At 57.4% G+C, this 16,779-nt stretch overlaps 1 protein-coding gene across 1 annotated transcript; it reads right to left on the minus strand.

Moving 5' to 3' along the window:
- Positions 1-751: 751 nt before the first annotated feature.
- Positions 752-16,754, minus strand: MRPL21 (mitochondrial ribosomal protein L21). The gene is made up of 7 exons (XM_054390564.1): positions 16,721-16,754; positions 16,117-16,174; positions 12,687-12,772; positions 9,255-9,418; positions 6,799-6,851; positions 2,047-2,150; positions 752-893 (listed from the first exon to the last, which is right to left on the minus strand). Exons 1-7 carry the CDS (start codon positions 16,752-16,754, stop codon positions 829-831), a joined length of 564 nt encoding a protein of 187 aa, XP_054246539.1. The 3' UTR covers positions 752-828.
- Positions 16,755-16,779: the final 25 nt, after the last annotated feature.

Here is a 16,779-nt window from a genome sequence, read left to right on the forward strand (position 1 = left end):
CAAGAGCTTGGAAGCAAGGATGCACCGACCCAAGGGGGTGGCAGAGAGGTCACTGCCCTGAGCGGCTTCAATCTGAGTGTCCCTGATACAGGCAGTGGAGGAGGAACAGCACCTCCCAAGGGCTGCTCCTGCCAGCTGGTCCTGAAGGCGAAGGGATGAATCAGCCTCTGCAGATGACCAGCTCTCTCCAGCACAGGAGAACCAGCTCAACCTGAGCACACCCTGAACTTCCTCTAGCTGGGGCTGGGCAAGATAAGATGCAGCCTGAGCTGCACCAACCTGAGCTCCTCAAGGTTTGCACAGACAGGGATTTGAAGGAGGACAAGAGCAGCTGTAGTTATGCTCAAATCCAGCACCTCCTGCAGAGAATCACAGAGTGATTGTGGCTGGAAAGGACCTGGAAGACCATCAAGTCCAAGCAAGCACAACAAGCAGCGCTCAGATCAGCTCCTCCTACACCCAGATTCTGCTTCCCAGACTCAGAGCCTCACCTCAGAGCCTGGGGAGGTGGTGGAGGGGCCCTTTTCTCCCACACCCAGCGAAGCCCAAGGTGCTTCTAAGAGACAGCTGGGAGCCTGAAATCCCCTGCAGAGGTGTGCAGGCAAAGGCAGACCCAGCTGGCATCAAACCTCTTGGTGGTCCTGGGCTGCTGAGACCTCCTGGCAAATAAACACCAGCAAAGCTGAAGAAAGGGTTAAAAACCCACTTCATCTTGGTTGGTTTCATTAGAAAGCACATCTGGATGGCCACAGCAAGAAGCCCAGAGCTGTCCAGCCAGCAGGCAGCTTTATTTCCATCCATCCCTACCCCCAGCAGCCCCTCCCTGGGTCAGGACAGGCAGGGGAAGATCTCGATGCTGTTTATCCGCAGGACAGTCTGGGGGGTCACAATGACTGCAAAAGAATGGAAAGAGGGAAAAACAGATCAGGTGACAGCACCAGACAGTTGTGTAGCATTCAGAAGGCTCCTGCTGGCTGTGCTGTGCCAGCCCAGGCAAGCCAGAGCATCTGGGTTTCTAGGGGGGTGCTGTCTGCTGCTTCTGATTTGGCAGGGCAGCAGCACGAACAACAGGTGAAGGCAGAGCCCCCCCGGGGCTGCACCAGGCTGGGCAAGGTTTGAGCACCCACTGCACAAACCCCCAGCCATGCTGTTCCTCCTGCTCAGGCCTGTCTGAGAAGGGGCAGTCAGACTGAAGCCTGCCCAGGCTGCTGTTCAGCCTTGCTGGTGCCCAGGGCTGCACAGCCAGCGTCTGAGGCTCTGGGAACACAACAAGAACTGCTGCTCTTCTCCCAGGGTATTTTCTTCAGCAGGGGCTTCCCCAGGCTCTTCACCAAAGGCTGCTGGGCCAAGAGGGCATCACATCTCCCATTCTGAATCATAGAAGGGTCTGGGTTGGAAGGGACCTCTAAAGGTCATCCAGTCCAACCCCCTCTGCAGGCAGCAGGACACCCCCAGCTAGATCAGGCTGCCCAGAGCCTCACCTTGAGTATCTCCAGGGAAGGGACCTCAAACACCTCCCTGAGCAACCTGCTCCAGTGTTCCACCACCCTCATGGCAAAGAGCCTGTTCCTGACATCCAGTCTCAATCTGCTCTGCTCTAGTTTGAAGCCACTGTCCCCGCAGGCCTTTGCAAACAGTCTCTCTGCAGCCTTCCTGTAGCCCCCTTCAGGTCCTGGCAGGCTATTAGGTCTCCCTGAAGCCTCCTCCTCTCCAGGCTGAACACCCCCAGCTCCCTCAGCCTGGCCTCATAGCAGAGCTGCTCCAACCCCCTGATCATTTTCTTGGCCTCCTCTGGACCCTCTCCATCAGGTCCATGTCCTTCCTATACCTGCAGACAGCACTCCAGGTGAGGTCTCACCAGAGCCAAGTGGAAGAATCCCCTCCCTGGCTCTGCTGGCAAGGCTGCTTTGGATGCAAGCAGGCACCTGTGGGACAGCAAGCTGGGCAACAGCTGCTGTGCCACGTGGGGTGTGTGGCTCTGGCAAGGTGTCCAGGCACCCCTGGTGTGCTGCCAGCTGCCAGCCCCCCATGCTCCCCCCAGCTTACTCCTCTTCCTCTGGTAGTTGTGCCTCCTCCAGAAGCGCATGTTGACCCTGGGCCAGGACTCTGTCTTCTCCACCACAGTGGCCTCCACACGCACCAGCTCCTGCCTGCCAAAGCAATTGCAGAGCCACTGCAAGAACCATGGAGACAATTCCCATCCTCCTGCTGCTGCTGAGCAGGGCTCTGGGGAAAAGTCACCCAGAGGTGAGAGCAGCTCCTGCCTCACAGAGCCCAGACCCACAGGAGCTGCAGAGCCAGAGGGGCAGGGGAGGGATGTGTCAGGCTGGTGGCCTCATGCTGCACAACGAGCAGCCAAGGAGCTTGCAGGGCAGCTGCTCTCTGCCACGTGAGGGGTGAGGTCAGAGGCAGCCACGCAGGCAGCAGCAAGGTGAACCTGCAGCAACTTGTAGGAGAGCAGTAAGAGAACTGCCCCAGCCCCTCACATGGTTCTGTGTCCTGCTTCGCTTCTGCTACAGCTTAAACCCACCCCAGCCCTTCTCCTGTGCTCTGCTGCTCAACACAGGAGTTCCCTCTCCTACAGAGCATCACAGACAGCTGGCAGGAAGCCTTCTCACCTTGCCCACCTGAGTAAGTGCTGGCAGAGGCCCAGTGCAGAGCCTTGGCTCCCTGTTTCCAGCAGGAAGCACAGCTCCTGGGCTGCTGCAGCAAGTCACTTCTCCTCCCACACATCCTCCTCCTGCCTCCCACTCTGGGTCTGTGCTGCTTGTTTACCCCAGCCTGGGAGAGCAGATGGGGACTCACTGAGGCTCTCACATGCTGCTCCTCACCCTGTGCCTGGGGGTTCAGGCTGAGTGCTGAGACCACTCAGAGACTCAAATTATTGCAAGCCTCAGCTCCACACAGGGAAATTCTCAGCAAGGAGACATCCTCCCTCCCCAGGGATAGAGGTGAAGGGCAGAGGGTGCCCTGGACCTCTCTAGAGATGAGTGAAATGAGAGTGATCTGTCCCTCCCTGTCACCTTACCAACACTCCCACTGCCTACCCAGAGCTGCTGCAGAGAGGAACCAAGAGGAAAAGCCTCACTGAATGTAGCAGAAGTGCTGGGGTCTGTAACTGCTGCCTAAAAACCCCAGAGCTGGAGCACAGGGTGGCCTGGGGCACTGGAGGAGCAGCTGCCTGCCTGCACAGCAACTCCTCTCTGGAAGAAGGGCTCCAGACAGGAGCCAGGCTGCAGCTTTGGGAAGTGTGGTTTGAATGCAGAGCCATGATGGAGGAGGAGGAGACACTCTGTCATGCAGCTCACTGCAGAGCACCATTAGAAATTCATTAGCAGGCTCCTCTGGCTGCCAGGAGGCACCCAAGCAACATTTTCCTGACAAACTACCCTGTCTGCACTTCAGGGGGCAAGCCCATCCAGCCTCAGCTGTGCCAGCAAGGTCACCAGGAGGCCAAAGGCATTCACCAGCACTTACCAGCAACCCTCTGGGGTGGAAGATCCATCAGGGACTGAGTCTTTGGGGAGGGAAGGAAGGAGAGCCAGAGGAGAGAACTGAGCTCTCTGCACTGAGTAGCCCAGAAGAAGAGAGCTGTACAATAATCAAGGATTGAAGAGCCCCCTGGGTGGCTCTGACATCCCAGCTAAGCAGAACCAGCCCAGTGCCAGAGCCCCACAGCAGCACTGAAACACACACTGAGCTCTGCAGTGTGAGCAGAGACCACAAACTGCACTGCTCCCAGGGACTGCTCAGCTTTTAGCACCATAATTAGGGAGCTGCACTTTCTGGGTCTGGTTCCTGTCCACTGTCGCCACAGGGACAGCTCAACTCCCACTGAATTCCCCCAGGCTGGGACTGGAAAAGCATCTAAGAAACTCTGCTGGTGATCACATGGGGAAATGGAAAGGAGCCAGGCCAGAGAAAGTGACCTGGTCACTGAAACCTCTGTGCTGCTCTCAGCACAGCCAGGCCTGGCTCTGCAGCACAGCACAGCCCAGCCCAGCCCAGCCAGGCTTGGTTTGCAGCACAGGACTGCAGTAGCAGGGCCAAGCCAGCCTGATGCAGCTCTCCTCACTGGGTCCTATTTGCTGTCCCAGGTCTGGAGTCACATCCAAAGGGAGAGACTGTGGCACACTTCTGCAGGTAACTGTCCCCCAGCACTGCTCACAGATGCTGACACAGAAACACTTCAGGGTGTTGTGGAGCCAGCTGAGCACCCAAGTACCTAAGCTCGCACTCTGCAAGCCCCAGTTCAAGGTCAGAGGGCTCTGGTGAGTCCTGTTGGGCACAGCACTAGGACCTACTGGTTGAAAGCACAGCAGAAACCAACTTGCTGATAAAGTGCCTATGAACAGAAAAGTTCTCAGCAAAATAGAGCCCAAGGAAAAAAAAAAATCTGTATTGAATGTTTTAGGTATGAGTGGAATGTCCATAAAAACAAAAAGAGGGTCACCCACTTCCAAGAGCCTGGCAGGCAGAGCCTGGCAGGCAGAGCCAGGCCCTGCTGCCTTCCTGAGAGCACAGCTACCAGGCTCTGCAGGAGGTAACCTCAGAGAGCTAAGCTGGGCTCAAAGCTGTTGTCAGGAAACAGTCAAAAAACATCCAGGGAACCTACACCACCCAAGGATCACAGCTCTGAGAGGTCATCATTCCAGCTGGCATCTGCAGCCAATTGAATGCCAGCCTGGGGGGCTGGCAAACGAACAAGCCCCAGGCTCTGGGGCATTGCCACCCAAGCCACTGCAAGCAGGAGAAAGGACAAGGTTCAGCCAGAGCAAAACCACCTCCTGAGCTGTGCCTGGGCCAGAGCTCAGCTGAGCTGCTCCCACAGACACCACTCCTGTGGCTCAGGCCTGGAGCAGCCACCAGCAGCCCCAACCTGCCTGAGGTGAGCTCCCTGCTGCTCACAGCTCCAGCGGGGCACAAGAGCCTCTGCACTGCCCAGCTGGCAAAGCCCAGCTGCAGGATGCTCCAGCCCCTGGAGTAAGTTCCCTGAACACACACACAAAGCCCAACAGATTCCAGAGCAGGAGCCAGTGAGGAGCTCCCAGAACAGCCTCTGCCACACAGTTGTGTTTTGTGCTGGGTTCTTTCTGAGGCTTGGGGAATGTCATCTTGGGAGGTAGCTGCCTGCTGCTGCAGACAACTAAACCCTGACCAGCTGGCCAAAAGAGGAGAGGTTCCTGCCCACCCCTGAGCCTGAGCAGGGCCTGCAGCTGCAGGAAGTTCTCAGGCAGGCCCTGGTGTGAGCTCTTGCTGCTGGGTTTATTCTTAGGTCAACAAAACCAAGCCTGCCCCTGCTCACACCCAGCCCTCAGCTCCCCTCCAAGCTGCCTGAGCTTCAGGCACAGCTGGGAGCTGTGTGGAAGAACTGTGACCTGCTGGCTTCTGCTGCTCTCCTTCCTTTCCTCAGCCCAGGCTTAAGGATTGGCACCTCCCCACCAGCCTCTCCTCCTGCCTGGTCAGCTGCCTCCTCCTGATCTTGCCCTGCTGAAGTCACTGGAGTTCAGGCTAGCCCTGGCAGATGTGCAGCCTGCTCTGCTTCAAGCAGCTGACAAAGCTTTCCACACACACAGAGCACCTGCAGGGACCCAGCAGCTGCTTCTCCTCCTGGGTCCCAGGCCAAGCCCAGCACACAGAGGGTTGGAGAGAACCACCCCAGGGCTGCTGGTTAAGAGAGGCAAAGGAAGGATGATGCTCTGCAGCCACCTGCCCTGGCACATCCCTGTCTGCAGAACCTGGGCCCCTGCTGGAGCATCTTGAAGATGCCATTTCCAGTACTCATAATGAGATTCCCCTTCCTCCAATCTTCCACAAGTGCAGTACCTGACAGCAGCTCCAAGGCTCTGTCTGTCTGCAGTGCTGGCAAAGCCCTGCCTAGCACAGAGAGCCTGAGGCAGCTCCCAGCAGCACAGCTGAGGGACAAACACCTCACAAGTGACTCTGAAATACAGCAGCACCACAGAGAGTACCCAGGAGGGAGGCCAGCTGCTGGTTCTCACCCACATCCACAAGCCACCAAGACCTGAAGGTGTGGTTCAGCCTGCAACCAGACCATGGCCAGGGCTCCCAGGCACTCTGAACATCTGCAGCCCACCTGCAGTTGTGTTTTACTGCTAAAACCTCTTGTCCTGGGGAAAACAACAGCTCATGACTTTGCTTCTGGCTCGTGCCTGGGCCACACACCACTTCCTTCTGGGGAGGAAAAGCCTGAAGAATGAGCTGCTCTGCCAGCTCCTCTGGGATGGAGAGGGTGACCAGAAGGGATGGAAAAGTAGGAGCTCTAAAATTAAAGATCAAGTCCTGCTGGGGTAAGACAAAGGCAAAGGAATTGGGTTAAAACACCCAAGTCAAAGTAAGGGATGGGGAAGGATTTCTGGGTTACTCCAAGATGACCATCACCAAAATTAGGGAAGGAAGTAAGGAAAAGTGAAGAGCAGGATTTAAGCAGGTCTGTGCAAGGCTTACAGCACAAGAGAGAAATCCAACCCAGCAGAGCTGAACATCCTGCAGCTGCCTCAGGACTGGCACTGCTGCTGTCCTGGCTCTCTGGCAGTGGTTAGAGACAGAGCTGAACATCCTACAGGTGCCTCAGGACTGGCACTGCTGCTGTCCTGGCTCTCTGGCAGTGGTTGGAGGCAGCTGAGGCTGCTGAGTCTTTCAAAGGCCACAGGGCTGAGCACAAAGCTGGTGCTGACACAGCCAAGTTTCTCTTCAGTATCAGGGGCTGTGGGAGCCCCGGAGCTACAATTTAGTACAAAAATTGTCTTAAAGCTAAATGCTGAGTGAGAATCTTACCCCAGGAGTGGCCTCCCAATGAGAGTGAAGTCATCAGCACCAACCAGCAAAACCTAAGGGAGATAAAGCAGACATTTATCACTGGAGACATGCAGATGGCATCTTCCAGCTTCTACAGGCATCACAAAGGAGCCAAAGCCCTTAGAAGCAGAGCTTGGCACGTGTCACACCTGACACTGTTACTAGAGAGGACTGGTGGGGAGCAGCAGCCAGGAGGCAAGAGGCAGATTCATTAATCAGCCTTCAGGAGAGCTCATCCTACTGCAACACACTTCAGAAGCATCTTTCCTGCTGCTCAGAACACACTGAACCTTTCTGTTCTGGCTCACCAACAGTTGCAAAGGCTACGGAAAGCAACCCAGGGAACATGCCTTGTGTGGGCTCTGAGTGAGTGGCAGCTCCTACACCCAGGGATTTTTCTAGCAAGTGCAGTGTATCCCAGCAGGGATCCACTCTCCTTAGGCCATTCCTGGAGAGAGACACCAACATCTAGGGGGTACCCAGCACTCCTTGCAGACCACCTCCCTCCCCACACTGGCTGCAGGGCAGCTGCAGAGAACAGCATGGCCATGCTCAGGAAATGTTCTGACTCCTGTTTGAGGACAGACACCTGCCAGTGAACCCCCAAGAGTCATGGTGCTTGGGCAAGTTTTTCACCTTCCTCACTCCCATCCAGCTCTCTGCACTCCTAGCTGGCTGCCCAGGAAAAGCTCTCCTCTCTTGGACATGGATGCAGGACACAGCTGAAGGCAAGCCTGAAACTCTGCCTCCAGACCTGCACTTCAAAGCCATGGACAGGATGTAAAACTGCCCAGCTCTGAGTGCTTGCTTGGCTCCAACAGCCAACAGAAGCTGGAGCCAGCAGAGCCCCACTTGGTAATCTTTCATGGAAGACTTGGATTAATGAGCCCCTGCAAGTCCCTGCCAGCCAGCCAGGGCTCAGCACAGATAAACTGCAGCCTGGCAAACCCCCTGCAGGCAGCAGCCCTCCCCTTCCACCCAGCAGGCAGCAGCCCTCCCCCTCCCCCCAGCCTGATAAGGATCTGGCAGAGCACTGAGCAGTGGCAACCCCTCTGGGAGCACTCCAACTATTTTGGATTGAAGGTAAACAGAAGGCTTCAGCTGCTGGCTCTGGGAGCACCAGCTGGAGCTGTCTCTTTTTGTGGGTTTTTTTTTGGATGAAGTTAGTACAGCAGGAATCTGTCTGCTGACAGTCTGGCAGGACTCAGCCCTGCCCTGTCCTGCAGAAATCACAACATTATCAGCCCCAGCAGTGAGAGTGGCACAGCACTGAGGCACAGAACAGCTGGCGTGAGGAGGGGAGATCAGACAGGAGCTCTGCAGACCTTGGGTTGAGAATCACAGAACTGCTGTGGTTGGAAAAGACCTTCAAAAGCTCATCCAGTCCAACCATTCTCTGACTCTGCCAAGGCTGGTGCTAAGCCATGGCCCTCAGCACCACAGCTCTGCCTCTCTGAAACCCCTCCAGGGATGGGGGCATTCAACAACCTCCCTGACGGGACTGTTCCAGTGCTTGAGAACCCTTCCAGTGCAGAATTTTCTTCTCATGTCCAGCCTAAACCTCTCCAGGAGCAACTTGAGGCTGTTTCTCTTGTCCTGTCACTTGTTCCTTGGGAGCAGAGCCCAACCCCACCTGGTTGCAGCCTCCTCTCAGGGAGCTGTAGAGAGCAATGAGGTCTCCCTCAGCCTCCTCTTCTCCAGGCTGAACATCCCCAGCTCCCTCAGCTGCTCCTCCCCAGCCCTGTTCTCCAGACCCTTCCCTAGCTTGGTTGCCCTTCTCTGGACCTTCTCCAGCCCTCAATGTCCTTGCAGTGAGGGGCCCAAAGCTGACCCCAGTGCTCCAGGTGTGGCCTCAGGAGTGCCCAGTCCAGGGGCACAATCACTTTCCTGCTCCTGGTAGCCACACCATTCCCAATCCAAGCCAGGATGCTGGTGGCCTTCTTGGCCACCTGGGCACCCCCTGGCTCATCTTCAGCCAGCTGTCACCCAGCACCTCCAAGTCTTTCTCTACCAGGCAGCTTTCCAAGCACTCTGCCCCCAGCCTGGAGCAGTGCCTGAAGGCAGGCTGCAGGCAGGGCACCCACCACCTCCCCCAGGGCAGCAGGGCAGCCACCACCTCCCCCAGGGCAGCAGGGCACCCACCACCTCCCCTAGGGCAGCAGGGCACCCCCCACCTCCCCTAGGGCAGCAGGGCACCCACCACCTCCCCCAGGGCAGCAGGGCACCCACCACCTCCCCCAGGGCAGCAGGGCACCCACCACCTCCCCTAGGGCAGCAGGGCACCCACCACCTCCCCCAGGGCAGCAGGGCACCCATCACCTTCTCCAGGGCAGCAGGGCACCCACCACCTCCCCTAGGGCAGCAGGGCACCCACCACCTCCCCTAGGGCAGCAGGGCACCCACCACCTCCCCCAGGGCAGCAGGGCACCCATCACCTTCTCCAGCCGGATTCTGGCTCCACACTCAGCCCCCAGCAGGTTGTCCATCATGATCAGGTCCTCAGTGGTGATCTTCCACTGCTTGCTGGCGAAGTGCACCACAGCGAAGAGCCTCCCATAGCGCCCCGCTGCGATCAGCTGCCTCACCTTCTGCACCACTTCTGTGGGAGGGGAGCAGGGCAGGAGTCAGGCTGCAGCCCAGCAGGCTGGGCAGGGCTCTTCCAAGCTGCCCCAGCCCCTCTGGATCTGCTGGGAAGCTGGCAGGTGGGGTGCAGGGTGGTGCTGCTCCTGCAGGGTGTGGGCCTGCCCCTTGCCACCTGAAGAACCTCTCTGTAAGTGCAGGCAGACCCCTGCAGCACTGAGCAGCTACCAGAGACACCACAAAGCTCTGCTGCAGCCTGCCAGCTCAGCCTGCTTTCTAGGCAGCCCAAAGGGGCTGCATCCAGACACCGCAGAGAGGAGCCCTTGTCCACACCCCCAGCACTGGGAAGGAGCTGCCCTCGGTGCCCAGGGCTCTGCTGCCCTCTCAGGCATGCAGGAACAGCAGGAAGAGCTTGGCCAAGGGCACAGCAAAAGGGCTCCAGCACCCTGGGAACTTGTACCTGCATGGACCTTGCCCTCATTCTCTTCCAGAAAATCCCTCCCCACGTATCCAAACAGGTGCCAGGAGCAGCACAAATCCCAGGGAGGAGGTCTTGCACATGGACAAACTCAGCCTGCTGTGATCAGCTTCCTGAGCAGTGGAGCCAAACATCATTTCTCTGGGAACATCAAAAGGTGTTGCTTAACCAGGGCCCTGCTAGTGCCAAATGGGAGCCTTCCAGCCTCCTAAGCTGTTCAGGAGGAGAGTAACTTGTGTCTCACTGCAAAAAATAGACTCTCTGCACTGTTCTCCAAGTGCCTGGATCTTTTTGGGTTTTTCTTGGAATATAAACTAAGCATCCCCTGGGGACAGACAAGAATTTAGGAGCCTGTCAAACCCAGCCCAACCCTCACAGGGAGACTGAAAGTCTCCAAGTTTCAACCCAGCAAGAACAGAAACCCTCTGCAAGGCAGTGGCTGCTGCAGCTCCCACCAGGATGCAGCTTAGCTGCTGGAGTTGCTGCCCAGAAGAGGACTTGCCCCCCAGAAGAGGACTTGCCCCTGGTGCTCCTTGCTCTCAGGCACAGGGAGCTGCCACAAAGGCCTCCATGGTATGGCCCCAGCTGCACAGGGGCTGAGCTGCTCCCAGAGCCCTGTGCTCCACACCTCAAACTCAATGTCCCTGAATCACAGAATGGGTTGGGTTGGAAGGGACCTTAAAGCTCATCCAGTTCCAGCCCCCTGCCATGGCAGGGACACCTCCCACCAGCACAGGCTGCTCAAGGCCTCATCCAGCCTGGCCTGGAACACCTCCAGGGAGGCAGCAGCCACAGCCTCCCTGGGCAATCTGTTCCTGTCTCTCCCCAGCCTCACTCTCAAGAATTTCTTCCCAATCTCCAGTCTCAGTCTCTCCTCTTCCAGCTCAAACCCATCATCTTCCTCCCAGTCCTTGTCCAAAGTCCCTCCCCAGCTCTCCTGGAGCCCCTTCAGTTACTGGAAGGCTGCTCTGAGGTCTCCCTGGAGCCTTCTCTTCTTCAGGCTGAACAGCCCCAGCTCTCCCAGCCTGTCCCCACAGGGGAGGTTCTCCAGCCCTGTGCTCATCTTCATGACCTGCTCTGGCACTGGGATGTCCTTTGATGGTCTCCCATCTCCTCTGAGCAGCCCCATGCAGAGCCTTGCTCAGACAAGAGCTATTTCCTTGCCAAACCTCAGCTTCCTACCCCTGGAGCTCTCTAGCCTGTTGGAGCCACCAAAGGTACCTTTCCCCCCCTGTACCTGGGTGCTGAAGTCGTTGCTAAGTCCTCCCAAGGCCCCCAGTGATGCACCACTGTGCCACCAGGGCTGGTGTGCCAGCAGCATGTGGAGAGACCCTTCCTGAGCATCCATGGCTGCCTCCACAGCAGGGAACAGAAGGCAGAGCCCTGCTGTTAGCTTTGGATAAGCACAGCCAGGAGGCAATGCTGCAAGCTCAGAACAGCAGGAGGCTCCAGGGCTTGGAAAGCAGAGCAGCCCTGGGGGTCCCATGGGACCCTGCTCACCACAGGGCCTCAGCATCTCAAAGAGAGCAGTTCACGGTTCAGCACTGGGTCACATCCTGCCGGGGCACAGAACACTTATGTGCCACTGGAGCAGCCCCAGGAGCACAGAGGAGAGGGAACACAGCCAGGGAGGGGATGTGGAGCAGGAGGCTGTGTGCAGAGCACAGCACTCAGTCACTGGCACACTCCAGCCAGGTGACAGGAGACTGGCTGCAGAGAGGGGACACAGCTCTGCCCTGCTCCTCTCCCCCTCTCCCCCTTCCACAGCTCCTCTCCAGGAGAGCTCAGGGGGTGGTCTCCCCCACCCAAAGCAGGGCAGTCAGGAACCTTCCAGAGATGCCCCAGAGGCCAAGGCAGTCAGTGAGGGCTGCCTGCAGCTTGCTGCCTGCACAAAGCACTCAGCTGCTGGCTGCCAGCACCACAGCAACTGCCAAAGGAATTCCCCCTCTAAGGCTCAGGCCTGCCCATCCTGAAGGGTCCTGTCCCTGTGCTGGCTTCCTCACTCCTGTCCCCAGCAGGGGTTGAGGCACACAGCCCCACCTGGACAGCATGTGGCACATGTGGGCTGTTGGGTCTCCTCCTGGCAGGGTGACAAGTGCCTGGTGACAGGAGGGACACTGCCAGGTCCTAGTGAGGCTGAGCAGTGAGGATGGCTGCTCAAGAGCCACTTCTCCTCCTGACCCAGGAGAGTGACACTGTTGAGGCCACCTGTCCCCTTCAGGAGCACTGAAAGGAGCCTTCAGCTGCTGCTGGCCCAGAAGAGGCCTCCAGCAGCAGGCCACAGTGGTGTGCCACGGAACTCCAGAGGGCAACACAAGCCCTGCCCTTTGCCAGGGCCTCAGCTGCACAGCAGCCACAGTAACCTCCTCCCAGCCCTGAGCTGCTCAGCCAGGAACTCCCTGACTGTCTGTGGGGACAAGAACATCTTCACTGTGTCACTTCCCAGCCCCCCAGTGCCTTATGTCACACCCCTGCAGCTCTGCCATATGCCTACCACCCACCTGCTGCTGCTGGCTTGGCCTTCTTCATTTAGCCATTAGAAAAACAAATTGTCTTCTCCCCCCCAAAGGCTTCTTTCCTGCTTTGGAAAGCAACACACCACATCAGCTGAGGTTCCACAAGCTGTCCTGCTGCAGCCTAAGACCTCATGCTGTACCCAAACCTCCCCCAGCAGCAGCTGGAGTGACACCAGCACATGCCAGAAATGAGACCAGAGTGTGAAGAACAAAACCTAGCCCCAGCCACTGAGGACACTCATTTATGCTCAGCTAGGCCACCAAGAGCAGCACTGCAGCCCTGAGACCTTTACCTGCATGATGCTTTGCTTCTTCTACTGGATCTGGAAGCTTCACTTCAGGCCACGGGGGGGAAGTCAGAGAGGTTTTGGCAACAAGCCTGTGAACAAGAGGGGAAACTGACCTGCAGCAAAGCTTGTCAGGAGATGCAAACCTCAGGGACACAACAGGCAAAGGCACCTGGAGAGGGGCAGAAGGTGGCTTTGCACTGGGGAGAAGTTATGCAGGAGACTTAGTGACCTGGTAGTAGGAAAGGCTTGAGCCAAAGGCCACTGGAGCCAGGGTCTGCTTTGGGGCAGCTCATGAGCAAGGAGAGGCTTTTCTGCTCCTCTTGTGTGTCACAACCAGAGCAAAAGCCAGGTCACGTCCCCAGGGCCTGGGCAGTGCAGGCCACTGCATGTGGCCAAGTCCCCAGACCTTCCTGCCATCCCAGTGCCTGGCAGAAGCCCTCCAGCAGGACAAGGCAAGCTGAAGCCTGCAGCTGTCCAAAGCCACCCAGGAAACACTTGGTCTGGTTTCTCAGTTCAGCCCCAGAGCCTCTGCTCCCAGGGCTCCTCCTCCCTGAGCTGCACCACCTGCTGCAGCAAGCTCCAAAGGGACAAATGCCTCACCCCCCGACCACCCCAAAGTTCACGGTGGGCAAATGGGTTTATTTTTCTTCCTTTTTATTATTTTGGGGGTTTTACTTCCCACTTGAGCCTGGCAACTGCAATAGTCTGAAACAAAGGAAAAGTGCTCCAAGAAACAGACTGAAAGCTCACCCAGCCAGGTCATCTCTTGCTGCTGGTGCTGAGCTGTACAGCAGGACATGCTGGTGGTGACCAAGCCCAGCCACCACCAGTGACCTTCCACTGCCTTGTTCTTACAGACTGGAGTCCTGCCTCCACCTCCCCTGGACACAGACCTACCCTGAGCCCTGCTCACACCTGAGCTTTAGCCAGAAGGCTGCTGTTAAGCTTTGCCAGGTACAGACACAAGTTAGCTCCACCACAGCTGAGAGGCTGAATGCCTTCAAGCTCCTCAGCCTCCTGCAGCACCCAGCACAGAGTCCTGGAGTCACCCAGGAGGAGCAAAGTGCCTCTGACAGGGAAGAAGGGCTGAGGAGCATTCCCAGTCCAGCTTCCAGCACCACACAGCAGTGACTCACCCACATCCTTTCCTCCTCTGGTTTTTGAAGCTCTTCTCTGTTAAACAGATCATTCAGAGAGGCCTTAAGACCCCAGCTGGGTTTTCTAGAGGAGAGCTATGAGGCTGCTCTGCTCTTGTCCCTTACAGCTGCCTTCTAAGGGCAGTAGCAGCTTCTCCCACCTGCAGTGTGATTCAGCATTTCATTCCACAAACATCCAGCCCAAAAGCCTCTTCTGTGTCATTCTCATGCCTGCCTACAGTCAGCAATACCACACCAGGGAGGGCCTTGCAGAGGCATCCAACAAGAGTTCTTGGCCCCAGGTCTGCCTTGGTTCAGGATGGCCACAGAGAGAGCTGACAGCACCAGCCAGCTGGCCAAGCACCAGCACTGCTGCTCCCCATGGCCTGAGAGCTGCAAACTAAATCCTTATCCTTCTTAGAAGGGGAAGTTGCCCTGCTGCAGCAGAGAATCATTTTAGTTCCATCTCTTGTCAGACACTAAGCAGCTGTACTGTTGGGACCAGAGCCTCTCCATTTCATCAGTCCCTGCATGGTTGGGGTTGGAAGCGAGCTCTGGGGATCCTCCAGTCCAACCCCCCTGCTCCAGCAGGGCACCCACAGCAGCTTGCCCAGGAGCACAATGGCCAGGGGGGGTTGGAAGCTGTCCAGAGCAGGAGACTCCACAACCTCTCTGGGCAGCCTGCTCCAGGCCTCCAGCACCCTCACACCAAAGAATTTTCACCTCATCTTCAGGTGGAATCTCGTGGCCTCCAGTCTGTGCCCACTACCCCTTGTCCTGTTGCTGGCACCACTGCCAAGCCTTGCCCCCTACCCTTTAGCTCTTGCTGAGCACTTATCAGATCCCCCTCTGGGGCTGCTCTTCTCCCAAGCCCCTCAGCCACTTAGCAGCCTCCTCTGGACTCTCTCCAGTAGTTCCCTGTCTCTCTTGAACTGGGCACAACACTCCAGATGTGGCTGAGAGGATCGCTGGGAGTGATCCTCTGGCTCAAACCTGAACCAACCCCCAGCTGCCTCCAGCCCAGTACAGCCCAGTACCATGGCTGCATGTAGCCCAGGCAGCATTAAACCATGAGAACTCCTTTGCAGCACCCCAGCTGAACAGCAATCAGCTCTGCTCAGACATGCCATAAGCTGTTAGCTCACAAATGAAATGCTGCATGGAACTCCCAGTGTGAGTCTGAGGGGAAAAAAATGCAAATGCCACTTGCTTATCATCAGCTGGTTGCCAAGATCTCTAGGACAAGGAGCCAGAAGGAGGAGCAGAGGCAGCTGTTTACATCTCTGTGCAAGAGCCACTTCAAAACAGGAGGGATTTGTTCCCAAGGAACTGGGCAGAAAAGCACCACTCCGCTCTGCATATGCAGTCCAAGCCCAGCGTGGCACAAGTCCATCCTGCAGCAGCCAGGATTATCCTAAGAGGTGCCAAATGCCTCTAACTCAAGGGACACATGACCAAAAGGCACCAGATTATAGTTCCTTGCTAAGCAGGAATCTAGGAGAGCACAACAACATCCTAAGGAGGAGAGAGATTCACCCTGGATCTTGAGGAGAGCAACCAGGAAGAAGCAAAGATGCCCACTGTGTGATCCAAACCCTGTCCCCATGCCCCTGAGCACCATTAGGGGCATGGGGACAGGGTTTGGATCACAGGAAGAGGCCCCCCCTGCTCCTTCAGCAGCACAGAGGGAATGAGCAAATCCTGTGGTTTACTCCCAAAGCTGCTGACACTTCTCCACTTCTGCAGTGTTGCCTTCTGGTTACAGCAAGCAGCAGCAGCAGCTCTGTCCTGTGTGAGATCCCAGGAGAAAACAAAGTAATGACACAAAGCAGCAGCTCTGGAGTGCTGAAACAAACCAGCTGTGAAGTTCCCTGGCTGGGTGTCCTGTGTCACTTGGGCAGACTCAGCCTTTACCAGACTCCACAGAGGAGATGAGCCTTGCCTGAGGAGCAGATGCCCTGCATCCAAAGAGCTGAATGACAGCCGAAGCCCCTTCTGCAGCTGGGGTGCTCCAATGTCCTGGCTTGAGTGGACTCTGCTGCCTGCTGTGGCTGAGCTCACACCATGAGCCCTTTCCTCAGCACAGGACCCAGCTACCCATCTCTCCATCTCCACTCAGATCCCTCACCAACAGAGCATCCTCCTAGCAGAGGAGGCTGAAGGTGAACAGAGTCCCAGACTTCTTGGGAAGCCAACCAAGGAGTCAGACAGGGACAACCCAGCTGTCCCCCACCCCAGGCCAGGGGGGTCAGCACTTCAAGGGGAAAAAGCAAAGCAGAAGAGTCATTTGTCATTACCCTTGCTGTGGGGATGTGCTCTGGGAGCTCTGGTGCCGAACCACCGATGAAAGCAAAGCTGAAAGGAGAGAGGGAAACGGAATCAGGACAAGCAGCAGCTGCTGGGCTTTCAGTCCCTGGTGAGACAGTGTGACAGCACTGCTCCTCAGGCTGCAAAACCTTTGGTTAGTTTTATCACAAGGAGCAAAGAGAGACAGAGGGAAGGAAAACCAAGCACAGGACAAGAGGAAGGAGCCATCGGTTGTGTGAAGCGTTCGGCAGGGCATGACGAATGCCTCCTGCTGCAAGCACTCCTTGTGCAGGTGGCCCTTCCAGGCCAGGCACAGCAATGCGGTGTGGATACGGCCCCAGCACCTCCCATCTGCGGTGCCCCAAGGCAGAGAGGAGGCTCAGCGGCCGCCAGGGACACGGCGCGGTGCGACCGAGCGCCTGCTGCCGCCGCTAGGGACACGGCGCGGAGCGACCGAGCGCCTGCTGCCGCCGGCAGGATGCTCTGAGCCCGCTGGGCGCTGCAAAACGGGAGCAGAGCGAAACCTGTCCCGCCACTCCCCTCGCTCAGAGCACCGCAGCCCGCCCGACCCCGCCTCGCCCGGTCCCTCCTCACCCGCCACCCGCCGCCACGCTCCCGCCGCCGCCATGGCGCTGACCCCGCGGCCCCGCCCC

The sequence above is a fragment of the Indicator indicator genome, chromosome 21, assembly GCF_027791375.1.
Source record: "Indicator indicator isolate 239-I01 chromosome 21, UM_Iind_1.1, whole genome shotgun sequence".
NCBI lineage: Eukaryota > Metazoa > Chordata > Aves > Piciformes > Indicatoridae > Indicator > Indicator indicator.

Coding starts and splice junctions, on each gene's coding strand:
- MRPL21 (XM_054390564.1), bottom strand. CDS start 16,754: ATGGCGGCGGCGGGAGCGTGGCGGCGGGTGGCGG. Junction 9,419..12,686: donor AGAAGCAAAGCATCATGCAG/GTAAAGGTCTCA, acceptor CCCCTCCCACAG/AAGTGGTGCAGAAGGTGAGG. Junction 2,151..6,798: donor ATTGGGAGGCCACTCCTGGG/GTAAGATTCTCA, acceptor TTGCTTTGGCAG/GCAGGAGCTGGTGCGTGTGG.